At 54.3% G+C, this 26,373-nt stretch overlaps 1 protein-coding gene across 1 annotated transcript in view; it reads left to right on the top strand.

Annotated features, from left to right (window-relative positions):
- Positions 1-8,126: 8,126 nt before the first annotated feature.
- Positions 8,127-26,373, top strand: part of LOC148145349 (uncharacterized) — a 153,777-nt gene continuing 135,530 nt past the window's right edge. The window contains exon 1 of the mRNA XM_087999791.1: positions 8,127-8,604. Coding sequence (XP_087855917.1) covers positions 8,569-8,604 — 36 coding nt within the window. The 5' untranslated portion in view covers positions 8,127-8,568. The remainder of the gene's footprint in view (positions 8,605-26,373) is intronic.

The raw sequence follows: 26,373 nt of genomic DNA, 5'->3' as shown, positions 1-26,373 counted from the left end.
GGTTTCCTGGTGAGATAATATGCTGCCTGGTTTACGAAGATATTGGAGAGAAATTGATGTGAGTAATGAGGGTAATGAAATGGAGTTTTTTAAAGTAATTGGTAAATCACCGCAGAGGTTTCCACACCAGTTCTGAGTGCCAATAACCTTTGAACTGTGGATCATGCTTCACTAACATTACACCCACAAACCTGAGAATTTCAGCATTCTCTGTCTCTTGTTGTTTCGGTTTCTCCTTAACTCAGTGTTGTCGTTCATCTATCCACCTCCATCACAGCCTCCATGTGAACCAGAAATTTTATTTCAGTTTCTGTTGACTCTTGGGTAACTATTTAACTGAAAAATCAGACACAGGTGAGAGGACCTGAATATTCTGAAAATACTCAGCAACTCACCAAAGACCCTCAGACAGCACCCTCCAACCCCATGGCCACTTCCATCTAGAAGGACAAGGGATAGCAGATACGTGGGAACACCACCCCCTGCAAGTTCCCCTCTGACACACTCACCATCCTGACTCAGAAATATATAGTTCCTTCACTGTCACTGGGTCAAAATCCTGGAATTCCCTCCCTCAGGGCATTGTGGGTCTACCCACAGCACATGGACTGCAGCGGGTCAAGAAGGCAGCTCACCCCCACCTTCTCAAGGGGCAACTAGGGACGGGCAATAAATACTGGCCAAGGAGCAACATCACATCCCACAAGTGAATAAAAAAGTCTGAGGGCATTGGTGAGACAGTGGGGCACTGTGTGTGCTGGTCACTGTCGTTATGGAAGGATATGGATGTGATGGAAGATGTTTAGAGATGGTATACCAGACTAATCCCTGCAATGGTTGGATTGCCTTCTGAAAAAAGGCTGGACAGGCTCAGTCTGTGTGCTCGAGAACAGTCAGACGGGACCGAATTGAAACAGTCAGACGGGACCGAATTGAAACATCCAAGATCCTGGAGGGAGGTGGTTGGGTGGCTGTGGAAAGGATGGTTCCTCTTGTGGGCAAATCCAGAACATTCCCTGTTTCAAAATAAGGGGTTTACAGATTCAAATGGAGAAGAGGAAACAGTTTTATTCTCACAGAGGGCTACGAGTGTTTGGAATTCCCCTCCACAGAATCCTTAAATATTTTGAAGGCAGAGGGAGATAGATTCTGGATGACCAAGGGGATGGAAGATTATCAGGGAATGTGGAGCTGAGGAGAAATTCAGACTGGCCATGATTGTATTGAGAGGGGGAGCAGGTTTGAAGGGCTGAGTGGCCTGTTCTTGTTTGTATATTTGTACAACCTTGCTACAGGGAACTGGAGAAGGGGTTAACCCAGAACAGCCCCATTTAGCAGGAGCAGTCCCTGAGGGCTGAGGGAATTCTGGGAGAGACTGGAGAAGCTATGTTGGTTGTCCGTGGAGCAAAGGGAGGATTTGACCAAGAGGTCAGAACTCCAGGATAATTTTGGTAAGGTGAATAAGAAGGGATTGTTTCCAGTAGAAGGAAGGTGATTAACCAGAAAAAAAATGAATATAAACTGGAGGTGTAGTGGACGGCGAAGAGGGTTACCGCAGATTACAACAGGGTCCGGACCAGATGGGCCAATGGGCTGAGATGTGGCAGATGGAGTTTAATTCAGATAAATGTGAGGTGCTGCATTTTGGGAAAGCAAATCTTAGCTGGACTTATACACTTAATGGTGAGGTCCTAGGGAGTGCTGCTGAACAAAGACACCTTGGAGTGCAGGTTCATAGCTCCTTGAAAGTAGAGTCGCAGGTAGATAGGATAGTGAAGAAGGTGTTTGGTATGCTTTCCTTTATTGGTCAGAGCATTGAGTACAGGAGTTGGGAGGTCATGTTGCGGCTGTACAGGACGTTGGTTAGGCCACTTTTGGAATATTGCGTGCAATTATAGTCTCCTTCCTATCGGAAAGATGTTGTGAAACTTGAAAGGGTTCAGAAAAGATTTACAAGGATGTTGCCAGGGTTGGAGGATCTGAGCTACAGGGAGAGGCTGAACAGGCTGGGGCTGTTTTCCCTGGAGCGTCGGAGGCTGAGGGGTGACCTTATAGAGGTTTATAAAATCATGAGGGATATGGATAGGATAAATAGACAAAGTATTTTCCCTGGGGTGGGGGAGTCCAGAACTAGAGGGCATAGGTTTAGGGTGAGAGGGGAAAGATATAAAAGAGACCTAAGGGGCAACTTTTTTACACAGAGGGTGGTACGTGTATGGAATTAGCTGCCAGAGGATGTGGTGGAGGCTGGTACAAATACAACATTTAAGTGGCATTTGGATGGGTACATGAATAGGAAGGGTTTGGAGGGATATGGGCCGGGTGCTGGCAGGTGGGACTAGATTGGGTTGGGCTTTCTGGTCGGCATGGACGGGTTGGACCGAAGGGTCTGTTTCCATGCTGCACATCTCTACGACTCTATGACCCTATGACTGTATAAGATCATAAGAAATGACCCCCACTCCATTCAGTCCCTCAAACCTGACAAGATCATGGTACAACAAGTTGTGTCCTCAACTGTACTCTCCTGTCTGCCCTCATCACCCTGGATGGGCTGAATGACCTAATCCTGCTCCTTTCCTTATGGTCTGATGGTCCTGGATTCATGCTGATCATGCTGCAGTCTGACTCGGCCTTGGATACCTTCAATGACCCAGTCTCCATTGCTCATCGAACACAGCTCAAACACAGTTGGAGCAACTGCTCCTCAGCTCCATCTTTAATAGGAAACTCGATTTTAAATGAGATGCTGGTTTGAGACGTCCCCACGAAAGGAAACATGCTGTCAGCATCCACCCCTCCATCCACCCCTCCATCCATCCCTCCATCCACCCCTCCATCCATCCCTCCATCCACCCCTCCATCCATCCCTCCATCCATCCCTCCATCCATCCCTCCATCCACCCCTCCATCCACCCCTCCATCCACCCCTCCATCCATCCCTCCATCCATCCCTCCATCCATCCCTCCATCCACCCCTCCATCCACTTCCATCCATCCCTCCATCCACCCCTCCATCCACCCCTCCATCCATCCCTCCATCCACCCCTCCATCCATCCCTCCATCCACCCCTCCATCCACCTCCATCCACCCCTCCATCAATCCCTCCATCCACCCCTCCATCCACCCCTCCATCCACCCCTCCATCCATCCCTCCATCCACCCCTCCATCCACCTCCATCCATCCCTCCATCCACCCCTCCATTCACCCCTCCATCCACCCCTCCATCCGTCCCACCACCCATCCCTCCATCCATCCCTCCATCCACCCCTCCATCCACCCCTCCATCCACCCCTCCATCCGTCCCACCACCCATCCCTCCATCCACCCCTCCATCCACCCCTCCATCCACCCCTCCATCCGTCCCACCACCCATCCCTCCATCCACCCCTCCATCCACCCCTCCATCCACCCCTCCATCCGTCCCACCACCCATCCCTCCATCCATCTCTTCACGACCTTCGGTAATGTCAGTGCACATTCTTCTCAACTCTAGCCCTTCTCCAAGGACAGGATCTGTCAGCTCATCAATCAGGTAAAAACAATGACTGCAGATGCTGGAAACCAGATTCTGGATCAGTGGTGCTGAAAGAGCACAGCAATTCAGGCAGCATCCGAGGAGCTTTGAAATCAATGTTTCGGGCAAAAGCCCTTCATCAGGAATAAAGGCTCCCCAGGCGGACCAGTTCCACCACAGAACACACCAGATGGCCTCCTTCTTTAGAGACGCAATCTTCCCACGTGGTTAAAGATGCCCTCCAACGCATCTCGTCCACATCCCACACCTCCGCCCTCAGACCCTACCCCTCCAACCGTAACAAGGACAGAACGCCCCTGGTGCTCACCTTCCACCCTACCAACCTTCGCATAAACCAAATCATCCGCCGACATTTCCGCCACCTCCAAACAGACCCCACCACCAGGGATATATTTCCCTCCCCACCCCTCTCCGCCTTCCACAAAGACCGTTCCCTCTGTGACTACCTGGTCAGGTCCACGCCCCCCTACGACCCACCCTCCCATCCTGGCACTTTCCCCTGCCACCGCAGGAACTGTAAAACCTGTGTCCACACCTCCTCCCTCACCTCCATCCAAGGCCCTAAAGGAGCCTTCCACATCCATCAAAGTTTTACCTGCACATCCACTAATATCATCTATTGTATCCGTTGCTCCCGATGCGGTCTCCTCTACATTGGGGAGACTGGGTGCCTCCTAGCAGAGCGCTTTTGGGAACATCTCCGAGACACCCGCACCAATCAACCAAAGCGCCCCGTGGCCCAACATTTCAACTCCTCCTCCCACTCTGCCGAGGACATGGAGGTGCTGGGCCTCCTCCACCGCCACTCCCTCACCATCAGACGCCTGGAGGAAGAACGCCTCATCTTCCGCCTCGGAACACTTCAACCCCAGGGCATCAATGTGGACTTCAACAGTTTCCTCATTTCCCCTTCCCCCACCTCACCCTAGTTCCAAACTTCCAGCTCAGCACTGTCCCCATGACTTGTCCGGACTTGTCCGACCTGCCTATCTCCTTTTCCACCTATCCACTCCACCCTCTCCTCCCTGACCTATCACCTTCATCCCCTCCCCCACTCACCTATTGTACTCTATGCTACTTTCTCCCCACCCCCACCCTCCTCTAGCTTATCTATCCACGCTCCAGGCTCTCTGCCTTTATTCCTGATGAAGGGCTTTTGCCCGAAACGTCGATTCGCTGCTCCTCGGATGCTGCCTGAACTGCTGTGCTCTTCCAGCACCACTAATCCAGCTCATCAATCAACCCAGTGGCATTTCTGGGACCAGGCCCCAGTGTAAATCTAACCCTGTGGAGGGAAGAGGAACCCCTACACAGGACAGCAGACACACTCCCACCAATCCCCGAGCACCTGCAGCCAGACTTAATTCAAAACACTTTGTACCAAAGAGCACTCATTGGACTCAAAATGTTACCTCTGTTTCTCTCTCCATACATGCTGCCAGACCTGCTGAGTTTCTTCAGCGATTTCTGCTTTTGTTTGAAATCTCCAGTATCTGCGTTATTTCATATTTTGCTCCATTTGCCTTTGTAACTTGCTGTGCTTGTATGTGAACATGTTGTAGTTCATGTACAGGAGCATCCAGGTCCCTCTGCGCTGCAGCATTCTGCAGTCTCTCTCCATTTTAATAAGACGCTGTTTTTTACTATTCTTCCTGCCAAAGCAAGCAACTACACCTTTCCCCATGGTATACACCAACTGCCACCATTTTTGCCAATTCCCATAACCTGTCAGGTCAGGCAGCATCCAAGGAGCAGGAGAATCGACGTTTCGGGCATGAGCCCTTCTTCAGGAATTCCTGAAGAAGGGCTCATGCCCGAAACGTCGATTCTCCTGCTCCTTGGATGCTGCCTGACCTGCTGCGCTTTTCCAGCAACACATTTTCAGCTCTGATCTCCAGCATCTGCAGCCCTCACTTTCTCCTATAACCTGTCAACCTTACAAATCCTTTACACAATTTACATTTCTACCTGTTTTTTTGTCCTATCAGCAAATGTAACCATTATACCTTTGGTGCCTTGGTCCAAGTCATTGATGCTGATAGTACATCATCCTGATCCACTTCACGTGGTTATCAATCACATGTCTGAAAACCGCTCACTGATCTTGACTCTGTTTCTTGGTCATTAATCAACACTCTGTCCATATTAATGGATTACTCCCAAAACCAAGAGCACTGACCTTTTTACCCCACACTCCTTTTGGAAATCCCAACATGCTTTGTTTCCTGGTCCTCCTTTATCCCACGTGTTTGCTGCAGTCCTTAAAAATCTCAAATCAGTTGGTCAAACATGATTTCACTTCCACAAAACCACATTGACTTGGCCAAAGGGTGTTCTTCCAAATGACCTGCCAGTACCCAGTCCATACTGAATTCAGGCACTCTCTCAGGGATAGACAGGAGACTGATAATCTCCTGCTCTCTCCTCCGCTCCCTTCCTGAAAAGTGATGCTGTGTTTACAGGTTCCCAATCTGCTGAGACCCTTCCAGAATCTCAGCAATCTCGCAAGATTACAGCGTCCTTACCTGAGAAAGGATGTCCTGGCACTGGAGGGGGTGCAGAGGAGGTTCACTAGGTCAATTCCAGAGGTGAGGGGGTTGGCTCATGAGGAGAGACTGAGTAGACTGGGATTATATTCATTGGAATTTAAAAGAATGAGGGGGCTCTTACAGAAACATGTAAAATTATGAAGGGAATAGATAAGATGGAAGTAGAGAGGATGTTTCCACTGGCAGGGGAAGATAAGAAGGCACAACCTGAAAATTCGGGGGAGTCAGTTTCGGAGTGAACTGAGAAGGAACGTCTTCACCCAGAGGGTTGTGAATCTGTGGAACCCCCTGCCCAGTGAAGTGGTTGAGGCTTCCTCAGTAAACATTCATAAAGCTAAGATCGATAATTCCTCTATTGTTCAAAAAATTAAGGGATACAGAGAGAGAGAGAGAGAGAGGAGGGGGGTAGGTGTAGCTGAGGCCAGGAACAGATCAGCCATGATCTTATTGAATCATGGGGCAGATTCGAAGGGACAGATGGACTACTCCTGCTCCTCGTTTTATCCAGTATCCCTAGAACCACTTCCTCTCAAACTCTAAGATGTTACTCATAAATTCCCAGGCGCTTGTCAGTTTTTAGTGAAAATCAGAAGTCACATGATACCAGGTTATATTCCGAAAGCTTGTGATTGTGCATGAACCTGTTGGACTCGAACCTGGTGCCTTGGGACCTCTGACCTTGCTCACCCCAGTCCAACACTGGAACCTCCACATCCTGGTTTTTAGTCAGTCAGTCCATGCCGTTTCCTTATCCCTATTATTACCTCTTCAGTCTCACTGTCTTAGGGAACCCTAGCTCATGCTCACGTCACCATTTTTCCATCCTTGTGGAATGTTGGTTGATGTTGGATTCCTCCATTCTGAATGAGAGTCATACCAGACTCAGAACATAAACTCTGTTTCTCTCTCCACACAGACTGCCAGACCTGCTGAGTTTCTCCAGCAATTGCAGCAGTACTTTCTATAATATTATGATCACATAGGGTTATTTCACTATGAGATGATGGATAATTATTAGCAGGAGAGATTGATTAGCCCACTTTTGGAATACTGCGTTCAACTCTGGTCTCCCTGCTATAGGAAAGATGTAGTTAAACTTCAAAGATTTCCAAGGATGTTGCCAGGGTTGGAGGATTTGAGCTACAGGGAGAGGCTGAACAGGCTGGGGCTGTTTTCCCTGGAGCGTCGGAGGCTGAGGGGTGACCTGATAGAGGTTTATAAAATTATGAGGGGCATGGATAGGATAAATAGACAAAGTCTTTTCCCTGCGGTCAGGGAGTCCAGAACTAGAGGACATAGGTTTAGGGTGAGAGGGGAAAGATATAAAAGAGACCTACGGGGCAACTTTTTCACACAGAGAGTGGTACGTGTATGGAATGAGCTGCCAGAGGAAATGGTGGAGGCTGGTACAATTGTAACATTTAAGGGGCATTTGGATGGGTATATGAATAGGAAGGGTTTGGAGGGATATGGGCCGGGTGCTGGCAGGTGGGACTAGATTGGGTTGGGATATCTGGACGGGTTGGACCAAAGGATCTGTTTCTGTGCTGTTCACCTTGATGACTCAGTGTGTCTGTAAGCAGTGAGATATGATTGAATGGATGATGGAGGCCGATATAAGAGGAACTTCCAAAAGTGAATTATATTATAACTAAAAAGCAAACTATTGGACACAAAAGGTAAGGAGCCAGAAAATGGAGCAGATTTGCTCACAGATCCAGCACAGGCTCAATGGGCAGATTGGCCTTCCACGTGGTCGGATTGTCTGATCATTAACCCTGTCCGTAGTATTGCTGTGAATTAATGAAACAGTTCAACCGGACCTATCTGACCAGTTAGTAACTGGTGAGTGGGAGCTGGTTCTTTCTGTATTTTCCTGTTAATCACGGTCCTGATCGGGGAATGTTTGAACTTTGGGGCATTGGTTTTGCTGTAGAGTGAGCTGTTTGAGATTCCTAACACTGGAATAATCTTTAGGATACCATTTCCCGGCCCCCTGACTGAGTGTAATTTTGTGTCCCCACAGTCATCAGCGACTAATCCTTTGCTGGCAAAGTCTATGAGCAGTCAGCAGATGCTGTCTCGCTCTCTGTGTGAAGCACTTCCTCAGAAACACTGCTCACCTATCACTCAGTCCATTTCTCAGCAAATCCACACTGCTGTGATTGTTCTGGACAAGAAATTGACTTTCGAGCGCAAGACCAGAAACATAAAGGCTGCAGGAATGTTCCAAAACCACAGGGAAGATCTGTAATCTCTCTCCTCATCTGCACAGAAAATTCTGGCAACTGAACAGCCGATCAGTTTATTTTTAAGGACGATGCTTTTACAATTCAGCGCAGAGATATAGCTGGGGACTGACAGAGAGATCATGACTTCCAGACTGACTGCTGTGATGGGATGTCGACTGATAGCAAGGTTCCATCGGTGATCTACATGGGCTCCTAGTGGGATGGGTATTCAGATGTCTGCTCTCTAGATGGGACAGTGCGCTTGTACAACACACAAAAGGAAGGTAAGACATTCAGAGTTGCTGCAACTGATGCTCAAACATAGAAATAGAATTGGTTTGTCCTCCATGGCGAGGGATGAAGCTGCACTCAAAAACAAAAGCTTCAGACTCGCACTTACTTCTGACTCATGCAGTACTGAGGGAGTGCCACACTGTCGGAGGGTCGGTACTGAGGGAGTGCCACACTGTCGGAGGGTCAGTGCTGAGGGAGTGCCGTACTGTCATAGGGTCAGTGCTGAGGGAGTGGGCACTGTCGGAGGGTCAGTGCTGAGGGAGTGCCACACTGTCGGAGGGTCAGTGCTGAGGGAGTGGGCACTGTCGGAGGGTCAGTGCTGAGGGAGTGGGCACTGTCGGAGGGTCAGTGCTGAGGGAGTGGGCACTGTTGGAGGGTCAGTGCTGAGGGAATGGGCACTGTCGGAGGGTCAGTGCTGAGGGAGTGGGCACTGTTGGAGGGTCAGTGCTGAGGGAGTGGGCACTGTTGGAGGGTCAGTGCTGAGGGAGTGGGCACTGTCGGAGGGTCAGTGCTGAGGGAGTGCCGCACTGTTGGAGGGTCAGTGCTGAGGGAGTGGGCACTGTCGGAGGGTCAGTGCTGAGGGAGTGGGCACAGTCGGAGGGTCAGTGCTGAGGGAGTGCCGCACTGTCGGGTGGTTTTAGGATGTAGGAAAAGTGGAGAAGCCCAGGATAACGGAGTCCAGTGACCTTACTGAAGTTACAGACTGTGTTGGACAGTTTCTGCAGGATGCAGGGAGACACTGCAATGTTGTTAAAGATTCTGTACAACTTGTTCTCCCTGTACAGAGTCTGTTGAACATGACAGCACTGCCCACCATTTCAGTGATGGTCCCGCTCCAACAGCAGAGCTCTGTCGCATTAACATCTTGAAACCTCTCGTAATATCCACAACAACATCTGAGTTTTTCTCCTCCCTGATCACCTTGGCACAGCGAGGGCCTTTTCTCCATGGGCACACTTACCAGCTGCCACATTGGGGAACAGTGAGCTGACAAAAAACATCGTGAACATGGTCCTGAACATGGACGAGGTCTCTGTGTGCATGCACCAGTGAACACTGCCGCACAGTGACGCTGGGAATGGGTGAAGGTCTTCCTCAAGGATCATTCCAGCAACCAGCCATCATTCTTCCTGAACACAGGAACCGGGCAACACCATTCAGCTCCTCTCACCTGTCCCCACTTTCCATTTAATATTCATTCAGAGAAGGTGGGTGGTGCTGCTAAATCAACTTTTGTAACCCATTCCTAATCACCTTTGAACTGAGTGTCTTGCTGGGCCATTTCAGGAGGCAGTTAAGAGTCAACCCCATTGCTGTGGGTCTGGAGTTATATGTTGGCCAAACCGGGTAAGGATGGCATTTTCCTTCCTTGAAGGGCCCGGTGCATTTCTCCTGACAATCAATGGTTTTGTGATCGTCATTAGATGCTTAATTCCAGATTTTACTGGATTCAATTTTGAGCATTTTCTGGGTCTCAGGATCAGTGATGATGAGAGTAGGCCATCACTTCCCCCTCATGACGCAGCTCTCTGCAGTAAAACAGTAATCCCACAGACCCACTCCCTCTACTCCACCCACTCCCTCTACTCCACCCACTCCCTCTACTCCACCCACTCACATTTCCTTCTTCTTTGCCATTTTGTGGATAAGGCAATGAACCAATCAGGAGAGACTGAGGACTGCAGTTGCTGGAGATCAGAGTCGAGAGTGTGGTGCTGGAAAAGCACAGCAGGTCAGGCAGCATCCGAGGAGCAGGAGAATCAGTAACCTCTTCATCGCTGATGAAGGGCTTAAGTTCCAAATGTTGACTCTCCTGCTCCTCAGATGCTACCTGACCATCTGTGCTTTTCAAGCACCATCCTTTTATGATATGGGCAGCTAGTCCAGAGTCAGTCCCCTTCCCCTCTGACACAATCAGGAGGAGAGTCCTTGTATACACACATGCTGACCCAGCTCCCTCAGAGTCAACAGTACCTCTGACAGTACCCGGGTTGTGTGTGTGCAGGTGTTCAAGCACCATCCTTTTTGACAATTAACCAATGAACCAATCCAATTCACTTTAACAAGCCACCAAATTGATTTAATTTAAGAATTGGCTCCTGGCCCTGTTCTGGAACTGATAATGTAGTTTAGAACCATCACAGAATAGTGACCAGTCAATAGTCTACTTGCCTGCTCTGAATTGAAAAGATTTTCTATCTTGAAAATTTATTAATTCTTGCTAAAGAAAATGAAACTTTGTCAGTTGTCAATTTTTAATGTTTTAAATTCATTTGTGAGAGCTGGGTGGCATGGGCTGGCCCAGTATTTATTGCCCGTCCTTAGTTGCCCCCTGAGAAGGTGGGGGTTAGCTACCTTCCCGAACTGCTGCTGGTCATTTGCGGGTCTGATGTGGATTGGCTGATTGAATCCACATCACTTGTCACAGAGTTGACAGAACACAAGAAAACCTCACAAGTTTGAAACGAAAACACCGAATATTCCACACGTTGGTGCTATGCGTTATGACAGGGCAAAGTCTGCATCAATATTTCTGTGAGAAACCTGTCAGTTTAACTTCAGTAATGGGGAAACATCTGGAAACAATCATTCAGGAGGGAATGAATAGCCCACATGGACAAATGTGTGTTAATTAGGGACAGCCAACATGGATTCCGAAAGGGAATATCTGGGAGATTAACTTGCTGGGGTCCTTTGAAGAATTAGCAGAGAGGGTCAATGGGGATAATGCTATTGATGTGATATACGTGGATTTTGTGAAGCTGATTGACATGGTGAGGAAGGTTATTGATTGCGGTATCAAAGGGTCAGTATCGACAAAATTGGCTGAGTGAAAGGACACAGGGAGTGGTGATCAGTGACAGGGTGAGGTTTTTAATGGAGGTCCCCTGCAATTGGTATTGGGACAAACACAGAAACTGCTGGAAAAACTCAGCAAGTCTGGCAGCATCAGTGGAGAGAGAAACAGGTAACGTTTCAAAAAAAACAAAAGAACACAAGGGCGAGGAGCAGGGGGAGGCCATCTGGCCCTTCAAGCCCGCTCCGTCATTCGGTACAATCATGACTGATCTTATCATGGACCCAGCACCACCTACCCACCCACTCACCGTAACCATTGATTCATTTACTGTTCAAAAATCTACCTAACTGTGCTTTAAAAACATTCAATGGGGAAGCCTCAGCTGTTCCACTGGGCAGGGAAGTTCACACATCCACAAGCCTCTGGGGGGCTCAGTCCTAAACCTGCCCTCCCTTATTTTGAGGCTATGCTCTCTAGTTCCTCGTTCCTCCCCGCTCCTATCCAATCTGGTCCCTTTATAATTTTAAATGTTTCTACAGTATCCCTTCTTATTCTTCGAAATTCCAATCAGTCCAGTCCCAGTCTCCTCAATCTGTCCTCATAAAACAACCCTCTCAACTCCACAATCAGCCTGGTGACAGTGAGGACGGCAGATGCTGGAGATCAGAGTCGAGAGTGTGGTGCTGGAAAAGCGCAGCAGGTCAGGCAGCATCCGAGGAGCAGGAGAATTGACCTTTTGGGCATGTGTGCTTCTGATTCTCAGATGCTGCCTGCCCTGCTGTGCTTTTCCAGCAACATACTCTTCACTCCAAAATCAACCTCCTTTCTAAGTCTTCTTCAGAACCTGGGTCCTTACGTCTCCCGATATAAATTGATGATCTCGATATTTAGTGTGCACGGGACAATTTCAACATTTACTGATGACTGAAAGGTTGGGAGAATTGTAAACTGAGAGAAGGACATCTCTGTGAAGACAGAAGGAGTTGGCAGAATCGAATATCCTTCCATTGTCATGGAGAAGTGGCAGATGAAGTTCAATGGCAGCAAGTATGAGGTGATGGATTGAGACAGGAACGGTGCAGACAAACAAGCAAAGGCAGTCACAAACGCTGATTGTGCAGCAATGCGTTAGGGACATCTACATCCAGCGCATCAACAGCATTACTCTCATAAATCTTCTCCGTTACCTCAAAGAACTCCAGCAAGTTAGTTTGTGACGATACTGCGGCTTTAACAGGTGTACTGTGTCCTGGATTTTTTTATGATGAGGTAGACGTGCCAAGCCAGCACAGTGAACAGATTGTGAGGCCTTGGTAGTTTTTGTTTGCAACAATAGAAGCAGCCTGAATGGGTGGGGTTAAGCTCCCCCTGAACCAGGATCCTCAGTTTTAGCTTTCAGCAGTTGCCAGGGTCTTGAAGCTGGATGTGGAAGCTCTTATTCCTCTCTCTGTTACAGCTAAAAGCTGGGGTTCACTTCCTGCTGCTAGAATTGCCTGTGAGACAATCTGATTTACTGAATTTACCTTTGCCAAGGTTGTGTTTATGGGATGTTGTTACATTGGAGCAGTTCATTAGTAGTGGTTAACATGTAGTTAAGCATTTCATTGGAGTCACAGTCAAGTCAATTCTTTTATTTTTTTTTGTTTTGTTGTATTTTAACTGTAGTATAAAAATAGTGTGTTTTGCTTAAAGCTGAGCAGTTTTGACCAATCCAATTGTATCTGGAACGCAATGCCTTACACTTATCTTATGAATAAGGAAATGTTCAGCTCCAGGCTTTCTGTTTAATACATGTAGAGGGGATTTCGTCTGGTCCATAATACGTTTTATTTGATTTTACCCTCAGAAAATAAGGGATAAAATTCTAAAGGCTGTGCAGGGGCCAGAGAGACCTGGGAGTATATGTATATAAGTTAGTAAAGGTGGCAGGGTCCGACAGCGAGCGTAGTGTTGTAAAGTGTGCTAATGTCCAACTCCGGGTGGTCGTGAGCTGACACTGTGTATAGCTAGGATGGGTAAGTATTGGAGAGAGGTCACAGGGGGTTTACAAGATAACTCCCAGGGATGAGAAGGAGCTGCTGCTGGGACTGTTGAGAGGAGAAAGCCCGGGATGAGGTCTGATGGAGGCTTTCAATGTCCTGAGGGCTCTGGATAAAGTAGATGGGGAGAAGTGTTTCCACTCGTAAAAGGATCAACAAGGAAAGGTACAGTGCAGGTCTCGACCAGGAAATGTGGTCAAGGCAGAATCACGGCTTTCATATTTATTGGGAAGCAATGTGCAGGAGAATAGCACAGAGTCAAAATCTCACTCAGAGGCTAGTACAAACAGAATGGGCTGAATAACCTCATTCTGCACCATGATAATTCAGTAAGTCTGTGATTCTCCTGCTATGCTCAAAGACTCAGCTGTTTGAAGTTGTCAGACAGAAGCAGTTCCCAGCTCAGGCTGAGAGAGTCAGGCTGGTCACAGGCCTGAAGTGAAACACAGAAAGCACTCTGTTATCACATGGCTGTGTTTGCAGATGTGACCCTGGGCACAGGCCCACACTGGCTCACATAAAGACTGGGAAAGGGGCAGAAGTGCCCTCATCAGATTGAAGGCAGTCTCCAGTTTCTAACACGGTGTATAGTGTACAGAGACGGTGTACGGGGGAGGTGTACAGGGGCGGTGTACAGGGGCGGTGTACGGGGGGCGGTGTATGGGGCGGTGTACAGGGGTGATGTACAGGGGGCGGTGTACAGGGAGCGGTGTACAGGGGCGGTGTACAGGGACGGTGTACGGGGGCGGTGTACAGGGGCGGTGTTCAGGGGTGATGTACAGGGGGCGGTGTACAGGGAGCGGTGTACAGGGGAGGTGTACAGGGGCGGTGTATGGGGATGGTGTATGGGGGCGGTGTACAGGGGTGGTGTACCAGGACAGTGCACTGGGGCAGTATACGGGGGTGGTGTACATGGGTGGTGTACAGGGGCAGTGTACAGGTTGCGCTGTACAGGGGCAGTGTACAAGGGGAGGTGTACAGGGGCGGTGTACAGGGACGGTGTACAGGGGCAGTGTAAAGGGGCGGTGTACAGGGGCGGTGTACAGGGGCGGTGAACAGGGGGCAGTGTACAGGGGCATTGTACAGGGGCGGTGTACAGGGGCAGAGTACAGGGGCGGTGTACAGGGACGGAGTACGGGGCGGAGTACAGGGGTGGAGTACAGGGGCGGTGTACAGGGACGGAGTACGGGGCGGAGTACAGGGGTGGAGTACAGGGGCTGTGTACAGGGACGGTGTACAGGGACGGAGTACAGGGGTGGAGTACAGGGGCTGTGTACAGGGACGGTGTACAGGGACGGAGTACAGGGGTGGAGTACAGGGGCTGTGTACAGGGACGGAGTACGGGGCGGAGTACAGGGGTGGAGTACAGGGGCTGTGTACAGGGACGGTGTACAGGGACGGAGTACAGGGGTGGAGTACAGGGGCTGTGTACAGGGACGGTGTACAGGGACGGAGTACAGGGGTGGAGTACAGGGGCTGTGTACAGGGACGGTGTACGGGGCGGAGTACAGGGGTGGAGTACAGGGGCTGTGTACAGGGACGGTGTACAGGGACGGAGTACAGGGGTGGAGTACAGGGGCTGTGTACAGGGACGGTGTACAGGGACGGAGTACAGGGGTGGAGTACAGGGGCTGTGTACAGGGACGGTGTACAGGGACGGAGTACAGGGGTGGAGTACAGGGGCTGTGTACAGGGGCTGTGTACAGGGACGGTGTACAGGGACGGAGTACAGGGGTGGAGGTAAAAACAATGACTGCAGATGCTGGAAACCAGATTCTGGATTAGTGGTGCTGGAAGAGCACAGCAATTCAGGCAGCATCCGAGGAGCTTCGAAATCGACGTTTCGGGCAAAAGCCCTTCATCAGGAATAAAGGCAGAGAGACTGAAGCGTGGAGAGATAAGCTAGAGGAGGGTGGGGGTGGAGAGAAAGGTGGTCCGGAGTCCGTGTGGGGTGAGTTGGTTACGGAGACAGGCACTGAGGAAGCAAATGTGGCTGTGATAGCGAGTTTGTTTCAGGACATGGTTGAAGAGCTTCAGGGCTGAGGAAATGACCTGGGAGTTGCAGTGGGAGAGAGACTCCCTGAGATTCTTGTAGAGAGAGGAGGAAAACTTCTTCAAGGCAGGCATCCTTGCAAGAGGATTCGCAGTAGGGATAAAATCAACGAGGTAAAAACAATGACTGCAGATGCTGGATACAGGGGTGGAGTACAGGGGCGGTGTACAGGGGCAGTGTACAGGGGCAGTGTACAGGGGGCGGTGTACAGGGACAGTGTACAGGGGCGGTGTACAGGGGGCAGTGTACAGGGGCATTGTACAGGGACGGTGTACAGGGACGGAGTACACGGGCAGAGTACAGAGGCGGTGTACAGGGGCAGTGTACAGGGGGCGATGTACAGGGGCGGTGTATAGGGGGCGGTGTACAGGGATGGTGTACAGGGGGCGGTGTACAGGGGGCGGTGTACAGGGGGCGGTGTACAGGGGGCGGTGTACAGGGGCGGTGTACAGGGACGGTATCCAGGGGCAGTGTAGAGGGACGGTGAAGAGAGGCGGAGTACAGGGGCGGAGTACAGGGGTGGTGTACAGGGGCTGTGTACAGGGACGGTGTACGGGGCGGAGTACAGGGGTGGAGTACAGGGGCTGTGTACAGGGACGGTGTACAGGGGCGGAGTACAGGGGTGGAGTACAGGGGCTGTGTACAGGGACGGTGTACGGGGCGGAGTACAGGGGTGGAGTACAGGGGCTGTGTACAGGGACGGTGTACAGGGGCAGTGTAAAGGGGCGGTGTACAGGGGCGGTGTACAGGGGCGGTGAACAGGGGGCGGTGTACAGGGACGGTGTACAGGGGCGGTGTACAGGGGGCAGTGTACAGGGGCATTGTACAGGGGGCAGTGTACAGGGGCATTGTACAGGGGCGGTGTACAGGGGCAGAGTACAGGGGCGGTGTACAGGGACGGAGTACGGGGCGGAGTACAGGGGTGGAGTACAGGGGCTGTGTACAGGGACGGTGTACAGGGACGGAGTACAGGGGTGGAGTACAGGGGCTGTGTACAGGGACGGTGTACAGGGACGGAGTACAGGGGTGGAGTACAGGGGCTGTGTACAGGGACGGAGTACGGGGCGGAGTACAGGGGTGGAGTACAGGGGCTGTGTACAGGGACGGTGTACAGGGACGGAGTACAGGGGTGGAGTACAGGGGCTGTGTACAGGGACGGTGTACAGGGACGGAGTACAGGGGTGGAGTACAGGGGCTGTGTACAGGGACGGTGTACGGGGCGGAGTACAGGGGTGGAGTACAGGGGCTGTGTACAGGGACGGTGTACAGGGACGGTGTACAGGGACGGAGTACAGGGGCTGTGTACAGGGGCTGTGTACAGGGACGGTGTACAGGGGTGGAGTACAGGGGCTGTGTACAGGGACGGTGTACAGGGGTGGAGTACAGGGGTGGAGTACAGGGGCTGTGTACAGGGACGGTGTACAGGGACGGAGTACAGGGGCTGTGTACAGGGGCTGTGTACAGGGACGGTGTACGGGGCGGAGTACAGGGGTGGAGTACAGGGGCTGTGTACAGGGACGGTGTACAGGGGTGGAGTACAGGGGTGGAGTACAGGGGCTGTGTACAGGGACGGTGTACAGGGACGGAGTACAGGGGCTGTGTACAGGGGCTGTGTACAGGGACGGTGTACAGGGACGGAGTACAGGGGTGGAGGTAAAAACAATGACTGCAGATGCTGGAAACCAGATTCTGGATTAGTGGTGCTGGAAGAGCACAGCAATTCAGACAGCATCCGAGGAGCTTCGAAATCGACGTTTCGGGCAAAAGCCCTTCATCAGGAATAAAGGCAGAGAGACTGAAGCGTGGAGAGATAAGCTAGAGGAGGGTGGGGGTGGAGAGAAAGGTGGTCCGGAGTCCGTGTGGGGTGAGTTGGTTACGGAGACAGGCACTGAGGAAGCAAATGTGGCTGTGATAGCGAGTTTGTTTCAGGACATGGTTGAAGAGCTTCAGGGCTGAGGAAATGACCTGGGAGTTGCAGTGGGAGAGAGACTCCCTGAGATTCTTGTAGAGAGAGGAGGAAAACTTCTTCAAGGCAGGCATCCTTGCAAGAGGATTCGCAGTAGGGATAAAATCAACGAGGTAAAAACAATGACTGCAGATGCTGGATACAGGGGTGGAGTACAGGGGCGGTGTACAGGGGCAGTGTACAGGGGCAGTGTACAGGGGGCGGTGTACAGGGACAGTGTACAGGGGCGGTGTACAGGGGGCAGTGTACAGGGGCATTGTACAGGGACGGTGTACAGGGACGGAGTACACGGGCAGAGTACAGAGGCGGTGTACAGGGGCAGTGTACAGGGGGCGATGTACAGGGGCGGTGTATAGGGGGCGGTGTACAGGGATGGTGTACAGGGGGCGGTGTACAGGGGGCGGTGTACAGGGGGCGGTGTACAGGGGGCGGTGTACAGGGGCGGTGTACAGGGACGGTATCCAGGGGCAGTGTAGAGGGACGGTGAAGAGAGGCGGAGTACAGGGGCGGAGTACAGGGGTGGTGTACAGGGGCTGTGTACAGGGACGGTGTACGGGGCGGAGTACAGGGGTGGAGTACAGGGGCTGTGTACAGGGACGGTGTACAGGGGCGGAGTACAGGGGTGGAGTACAGGGGCTGTGTACAGGGACGGTGTACGGGGCGGAGTACAGGGGTGGAGTACAGGGGCTGTGTACAGGGACGGTGTACAGGGGCAGTGTAAAGGGGCGGTGTACAGGGGCGGTGTACAGGGGCGGTGAACAGGGGGCGGTGTACAGGGACGGTGTACAGGGGCGGTGTACAGGGGGCAGTGTACAGGGGCATTGTACAGGGGGCAGTGTACAGGGGCATTGTACAGGGGCGGTGTACAGGGGCAGAGTACAGGGGCGGTGTACAGGGACGGAGTACGGGGCGGAGTACAGGGGTGGAGTACAGGGGCTGTGTACAGGGACGGAGTACAGGGACGGAGTACAGGGGTGGAGTACAGGGGCTGTGTACAGGGACGGTGTACAGGGACGGAGTACAGGGGTGGAGTACAGGGGCTGTGTACAGGGACGGAGTACGGGGCGGAGTACAGGGGTGGAGTACAGGGGCTGTGTACAGGGACGGTGTACAGGGACGGAGTACAGGGGTGGAGTACAGGGGCTGTGTACAGGGACGGTGTACAGGGACGGAGTACAGGGGTGGAGTACAGGGGCTGTGTACAGGGACGGAGTACGGGGCGGAGTACAGGGGTGGAGTACAGGGGCTGTGTACAGGGACGGTGTACAGGGACGGAGTACAGGGGTGGAGTACAGGGGCTGTGTACAGGGACGGTGTACAGGGACGGAGTACAGGGGTGGAGTACAGGGGCTGTGTACAGGGACGGTGTACGGGGCGGAGTACAGGGGTGGAGTACAGGGGCTGTGTACAGGGACGGTGTACAGGGGTGGAGTACAGGGGTGGAGTACAGGGGCTGTGTACAGGGACGGTGTACAGGGACGGAGTACAGGGGCTGTGTACAGGGGCTGTGTACAGGGACGGTGTACAGGGACGGAGTACAGGGGTGGAGGTAAAAACAATGACTGCAGATGCTGGAAACCAGATTCTGGATTAGTGGTGCTGGAAGAGCACAGCAATTCAGGCAGCATCCGAGGAGCTTCGAAATCGACGTTTCGGGCAAAAGCCCTTCATCAGGAATAAAGGCAGAGAGACTGAAGCGTGGAGAGATAAGCTAGAGGAGGGTGGGGGTGGAGAGAAAGGTGGTCCGGAGTCCGTGTGGGGTGAGTTGGTTACGGAGACAGGCACTGAGGAAGCAAATGTGGCTGTGATAGCGAGTTTGTTTCAGGACATGGTTGAAGAGCTTCAGGGCTGAGGAAATGACCTGGGAGTTGCAGTGGGAGAGAGACTCCCTGAGATTCTTGTAGAGAGAGGAGGAAAACTTCTTCAAGGCAGGCATCCTTGCAAGAGGATTCGCAGTAGGGATAAAATCAACGAGGTAAAAACAATGACTGCAGATGCTGGATACAGGGGTGGAGTACAGGGGCGGTGTACAGGGGCAGTGTACAGGGGCAGTGTACAGGGGGCGGTGTACAGGGACAGTGTACAGGGGCGGTGTACAGGGGGCAGTGTACAGGGGCATTGTACAGGGACGGTGTACAGGGACGGAGTACACGGGCAGAGTACAGAGGCGGTGTACAGGGGCAGTGTACAGGGGGCGATGTACAGGGGCGGTGTATAGGGGGCGGTGTACAGGGATGGTGTACAGGGGGCGGTGTACAGGGGGCGGTGTACAGGGGGCGGTGTACAGGGGGCGGTGTACAGGGGCGGTGTACAGGGACGGTATCCAGGGGCAGTGTAGAGGGACGGTGAAGAGAGGCGGAGTACAGGGGCGGAGTACAGGGGTGGTGTACAGGGGCTGTGTACAGGGACGGTGTACGGGGCGGAGTACAGGGGTGGAGTACAGGGGCTGTGTACAGGGACGGTGTACAGGGGCGGAGTACAGGGGTGGAGTACAGGGGCTGTGTACAGGGACGGTGTACGGGGCGGAGTACAGGGGTGGAGTACAGGGGCTGTGTACAGGGACGGTGTACAGGGGCAGTGTAAAGGGGCGGTGTACAGGGACAGTGTACAGGGGCAGTGTACAGGGGGCGGTGTACAGGGACAGTGTACAGGGGCGGTGTACAGGGGGCAGTGTACAGGGGCATTGTACAGGGACGGTGTACAGGGACGGAGTACACGGGCAGAGTACAGAGGCGGTGTACAGGGGCAGTGTACAGGGGGCGATGTACAGGGGCGGTGTATAGGGGGCGGTGTACAGGGATGGTGTACAGGGGGCGGTGTACAGGGGGCGGTGTACAGGGGGCGGTGTACAGGGGGCGGTGTACAGGGGCGGTGTACAGGGACGGTATCCAGGGGCGGTGTAGAGGGACGGTGAAGAGAGGCGGAGTACAGGGGCGGAGTACAGGGGCGGTGTACAGGGGTGGTGTACAGGCACGGAGTACAGGGGCGGAGTACAGGGGCGGTGTACAGGGACGGTGTACAGGGGCAGTGTACAGGGGTGGTGTACAGGCACGGAGTACAGGGGCGGTGTACAGGGACGGTGAAAGGGGCGGAGTACAGGGACAGTGTACAGGGGCGGAGTACAGGGGTGGTGTACTGGGATGGTGTACAGGGACGGTGTACAGGGGTGGAGTACAGGGGCGGTGTACAGGGGTGGAGTACAGGGACGGTGTACAGGCACGGAGTACAGGGGTGGTGTACAGGGACGGTGTACGAGGGCGGTGTTCAGGGGTGGTGTACCGGGATGGTGTACAGGGGAGGTGTACAGGGGCGGTGTACAGGGGCGGTGTATAGGGGCAGTGTACAGGGGCGTTGTACAGGGGCAGTGTACGTGGGCGGTGTACAGTGGCGGTGTACCGGGATGGTGTACAGGGGCGATGTACAGGGGCGGTGTTCAGGGACGGTGTACAGGGGCGGTGTACAGGGGCGGTGTACAGGGACGGTGTACAGGGGCGGTGTACAGGGGCGGTGTACAGGGGCGAAGTACAGGGGCGGTGTACAGGGGCGGTGTACCAGGACAGTGTACGGGGACGGTATACGGGGGGTGGTGTACATGATGCGGTGTACAGGGGCGGTGTACAGGGAGCGCTGTACAGGGGCAATATACAGGGGCGGTGTACAGGGACGGTGTACGGGGGCGGTGTACGGGGGCGGTGTACAGGGGTGATGTACAGGGGGCGGTGTACAGGGGGCGGTGTACAGGGGGCGGTGTACAGGGGAGGTGTACAGGGGTGGTGTATGGGGATGGTGTATGGGGGCGGTGTACAGGGGTGGTGTACCAGGACAGTGTACTGGGGCAGTATACAGGGGTGGTGTACATGGGTGGTGTACAGGGGCAGTGTACAGGGTGCGCTGTACAGGGGCAGTGTACAGGGGAGGTGTACAGGGGTGGTGTACAGGGGCGGTGTACAGGGGCGTTGTACAGGGGCGTTGTACAGGGGCAGTGTAAAGGGGCGGTGTACAGGGACAGTGTACAGGGGCAGTGTACAGGGGGCGGTGTACAGGGACAGTGTACAGGGGCGGTGTACAGGGGGCAGTGTACAGGGGCATTGTACAGGGACGGTGTACAGGGACGGAGTACACGGGCAGAGTACAGAGGCGGTGTACAGGGGCAGTGTACAGGGGGCGATGTACAGGGGCGGTGTATAGGGGGCGGTGTACAGGGATGGTGTACAGGGGGCGGTGTACAGGGGGCGGTGTACAGGGGGCGGTGTACAGGGGGCGGTGTACAGGGGCGGTGTACAGGGACGGTATCCAGGGGCGGTGTAGAGGGACGGTGAAGAGAGGCGGAGTACAGGGGCGGAGTACAGGGGCGGTGTACAGGGGTGGTGTACAGGCACGGAGTACAGGGGCGGAGTACAGGGGCGGTGTACAGGGACGGTGTACAGGGACGGAGTACAGGGGTGGAGTACAGGGGCTGTGTACAGGGACGGAGTACGGGGCGGAGTACAGGGGTGGAGTACAGGGGCTGTGTACAGGGACGGTGTACAGGGGCGGAGTACAGGGGTGGAGTACAGGGGCTGTGTACAGGGACGGTGTACGGGGCGGAGTACAGGGGTGGAGTACAGGGGCTGTGTACAGGGACGGTGTACAGGGGCAGTGTAAAGGGGCGGTGTACAGGGGCGGTGTACAGGGGCGGTGAACAGGGGGCGGTGTACAGGGACGGTGTACAGGGGCGGTGTACAGGGGGCAGTGTACAGGGGCATTGTACAGGGGGCAGTGTACAGGGGCATTGTACAGGGGCGGTGTACAGGGGCAGAGTACAGGGGCGGTGTACAGGGACGGAGTACGGGGCGGAGTACAGGGGTGGAGTACAGGGGCTGTGTACAGGGACGGTGTACAGGGACGGAGTACAGGGGTGGAGTACAGGGGCTGTGTACAGGGACGGTGTACAGGGACGGAGTACAGGGGTGGAGTACAGGGGCTGTGTACAGGGACGGAGTACGGGGCGGAGTACAGGGGTGGAGTACAGGGGCTGTGTACAGGGACGGTGTACAGGGACGGAGTACAGGGGTGGAGTACAGGGGCTGTGTACAGGGACGGTGTACAGGGACGGAGTACAGGGGTGGAGTACAGGGGCTGTGTACAGGGACGGTGTACGGGGCGGAGTACAGGGGTGGAGTACAGGGGCTGTGTACAGGGACGGTGTACAGGGACGGAGTACAGGGGTGGAGTACAGGGGCTGTGTACAGGGACGGTGTACAGGGACGGAGTACAGGGGTGGAGTACAGGGGCTGTGTACAGGGACGGTGTACAGGGACGGAGTACAGGGGTGGAGTACAGGGGCTGTGTACAGGGGCTGTGTACAGGGACGGTGTACAGGGACGGAGTACAGGGGTGGAGGTAAAAACAATGACTGCAGATGCTGGAAACCAGATTCTGGATTAGTGGTGCTGGAAGAGCACAGCAATTCAGGCAGCATCCGAGGAGCTTCGAAATCGACGTTTCGGGCAAAAGCCCTTCATCAGGAATAAAGGCAGAGAGACTGAAGCGTGGAGAGATAAGCTAGAGGAGGGTGGGGGTGGAGAGAAAGGTGGTCCGGAGTCCGTGTGGGGTGAGTTGGTTACGGAGACAGGCACTGAGGAAGCAAATGTGGCTGTGATAGCGAGTTTGTTTCAGGACATGGTTGAAGAGCTTCAGGGCTGAGGAAATGACCTGGGAGTTGCAGTGGGAGAGAGACTCCCTGAGATTCTTGTAGAGAGAGGAGGAAAACTTCTTCAAGGCAGGCATCCTTGCAAGAGGATTCGCAGTAGGGATAAAATCAACGAGGTAAAAACAATGACTGCAGATGCTGGATACAGGGGTGGAGTACAGGGGCGGTGTACAGGGGCAGTGTACAGGGGCAGTGTACAGGGGGCGGTGTACAGGGACAGTGTACAGGGGCGGTGTACAGGGGGCAGTGTACAGGGGCATTGTACAGGGACGGTGTACAGGGACGGAGTACACGGGCAGAGTACAGAGGCGGTGTACAGGGGCAGTGTACAGGGGGCGATGTACAGGGGCGGTGTATAGGGGGCGGTGTACAGGGATGGTGTACAGGGGGCGGTGTACAGGGGGCGGTGTACAGGGGGCGGTGTACAGGGGGCGGTGTACAGGGGCGGTGTACAGGGACGGTATCCAGGGGCAGTGTAGAGGGACGGTGAAGAGAGGCGGAGTACAGGGGCGGAGTACAGGGGTGGTGTACAGGGGCTGTGTACAGGGACGGTGTACGGGGCGGAGTACAGGGGTGGAGTACAGGGGCTGTGTACAGGGACGGTGTACAGGGACGGAGTACAGGGGTGGAGTACAGGGGCTGTGTACAGGGACGGTGTACAGGGACGGAGTACAGGGGTGGAGTACAGGGGCTGTGTACAGGGACGGTGTACGGGGCGGAGTACAGGGGTGGAGTACAGGGGCTGTGTACAGGGACGGTGTACAGGGGTGGAGTACAGGGGTGGAGTACAGGGGCTGTGTACAGGGACGGTGTACAGGGACGGAGTACAGGGGCTGTGTACAGGGGCTGTGTACAGGGACGGTGTACAGGGGTGGAGTACAGGGGCTGTGTACAGGGACGGTGTACAGGGGTGGAGTACAGGGGTGGAGTACAGGGGCTGTGTACAGGGACGGTGTACAGGGACGGAGTACAGGGGCTGTGTACAGGGGCTGTGTACAGGGACGGTGTACGGGGCGGAGTACAGGGGTGGAGTACAGGGGCTGTGTACAGGGACGGTGTACAGGGGTGGAGTACAGGGGTGGAGTACAGGGGCTGTGTACAGGGACGGTGTACAGGGACGGAGTACAGGGGCTGTGTACAGGGGCTGTGTACAGGGACGGTGTACAGGGACGGAGTACAGGGGTGGAGGTAAAAACAATGACTGCAGATGCTGGAAACCAGATTCTGGATTAGTGGTGCTGGAAGAGCACAGCAATTCAGGCAGCATCCGAGGAGCTTCGAAATCGACGTTTCGGGCAAAAGCCCTTCATCAGGAATAAAGGCAGAGAGACTGAAGCGTGGAGAGATAAGCTAGAGGAGGGTGGGGGTGGAGAGAAAGGTGGTCCGGAGTCCGTGTGGGGTGAGTTGGTTACGGAGACAGGCACTGAGGAAGCAAATGTGGCTGTGATAGCGAGTTTGTTTCAGGACATGGTTGAAGAGCTTCAGGGCTGAGGAAATGACCTGGGAGTTGCAGTGGGAGAGAGACTCCCTGAGATTCTTGTAGAGAGAGGAGGAAAACTTCTTCAAGGCAGGCATCCTTGCAAGAGGATTCGCAGTAGGGATAAAATCAACGAGGTAAAAACAATGACTGCAGATGCTGGATACAGGGGTGGAGTACAGGGGCGGTGTACAGGGGCAGTGTACAGGGGCAGTGTACAGGGGGCGGTGTACAGGGACAGTGTACAGGGGCGGTGTACAGGGGGCAGTGTACAGGGGCATTGTACAGGGACGGTGTACAGGGACGGAGTACACGGGCAGAGTACAGAGGCGGTGTACAGGGGCAGTGTACAGGGGGCGATGTACAGGGGCGGTGTATAGGGGGCGGTGTACAGGGATGGTGTACAGGGGGCGGTGTACAGGGGGCGGTGTACAGGGGGCGGTGTACAGGGGGCGGTGTACAGGGGCGGTGTACAGGGACGGTATCCAGGGGCAGTGTAGAGGGACGGTGAAGAGAGGCGGAGTACAGGGGCGGAGTACAGGGGTGGTGTACAGGGGCTGTGTACAGGGACGGTGTACGGGGCGGAGTACAGGGGTGGAGTACAGGGGCTGTGTACAGGGACGGTGTACAGGGGCGGAGTACAGGGGTGGAGTACAGGGGCTGTGTACAGGGACGGTGTACGGGGCGGAGTACAGGGGTGGAGTACAGGGGCTGTGTACAGGGACGGTGTACAGGGGCAGTGTAAAGGGGCGGTGTACAGGGACAGTGTACAGGGGCAGTGTACAGGGGGCGGTGTACAGGGACAGTGTACAGGGGCGGTGTACAGGGGGCAGTGTACAGGGGCATTGTACAGGGACGGTGTACAGGGACGGAGTACACGGGCAGAGTACAGAGGCGGTGTACAGGGGCAGTGTACAGGGGGCGATGTACAGGGGCGGTGTATAGGGGGCGGTGTACAGGGATGGTGTACAGGGGGCGGTGTACAGGGGGCGGTGTACAGGGGGCGGTGTACAGGGGGCGGTGTACAGGGGCGGTGTACAGGGACGGTATCCAGGGGCGGTGTAGAGGGACGGTGAAGAGAGGCGGAGTACAGGGGCGGAGTACAGGGGCGGTGTACAGGGGTGGTGTACAGGCACGGAGTACAGGGGCGGAGTACAGGGGCGGTGTACAGGGACGGTGTACAGGGGCGGTGTACAGGGGTGGTGTACAGGCACGGAGTACAGGGGCGGTGTACAGGGACGGTGAAAGGGGCGGAGTACAGGGACAGTGTACAGGGGCGGAGTACAGGGGTGGTGTACTAGGATGGTGTACAGGGACGGTGTACAGGGGTGGAGTACAGGGGCGGTGTACAGGGGTGGAGTACAGGGACGGTGTACAGGCACGGAGTACAGGGGTGGTGTACAGGGACGGTGTACGAGGGCGGTGTTCAGGGGTGGTGTACCGGGATGGTGTACAGGGGAGGTGTACAGGGGCGGTGTACAGGGGCGGTGTATAGGGGCAGTGTACAGGGGCGTTGTACAGGGGCAGTGTACGTGGGCGGTGTACAGTGGCGGTGTACCGGGATGGTGTACAGGGGCGATGTACAGGGGCGGTGTTCAGGGACGGTGTACAGGGGCGGTGTACAGGGGCGGTGTACAGGGGCGGTGTACAGGGGCGGTGTACAGGGGCGGTGTACAGGGGCGAAGTACAGGGGCGGTGTACAGGGGCGGTGTACCAGGACAGTGTACGGGGA

The sequence above is a fragment of the Chiloscyllium plagiosum genome, unplaced genomic scaffold (assembly GCF_037043375.1).
Source record: "Chiloscyllium plagiosum isolate Xiang-an unplaced genomic scaffold, Cpla_swu_hap1 HiC_scaffold_24, whole genome shotgun sequence".
In the NCBI taxonomy this organism is placed as follows: Eukaryota; Metazoa; Chordata; class Chondrichthyes; order Orectolobiformes; family Hemiscylliidae; genus Chiloscyllium; species Chiloscyllium plagiosum.
Note: the sequence above shows the minus strand (reverse complement) of the source record. Positions and strands in the feature narration are given on the sequence as shown.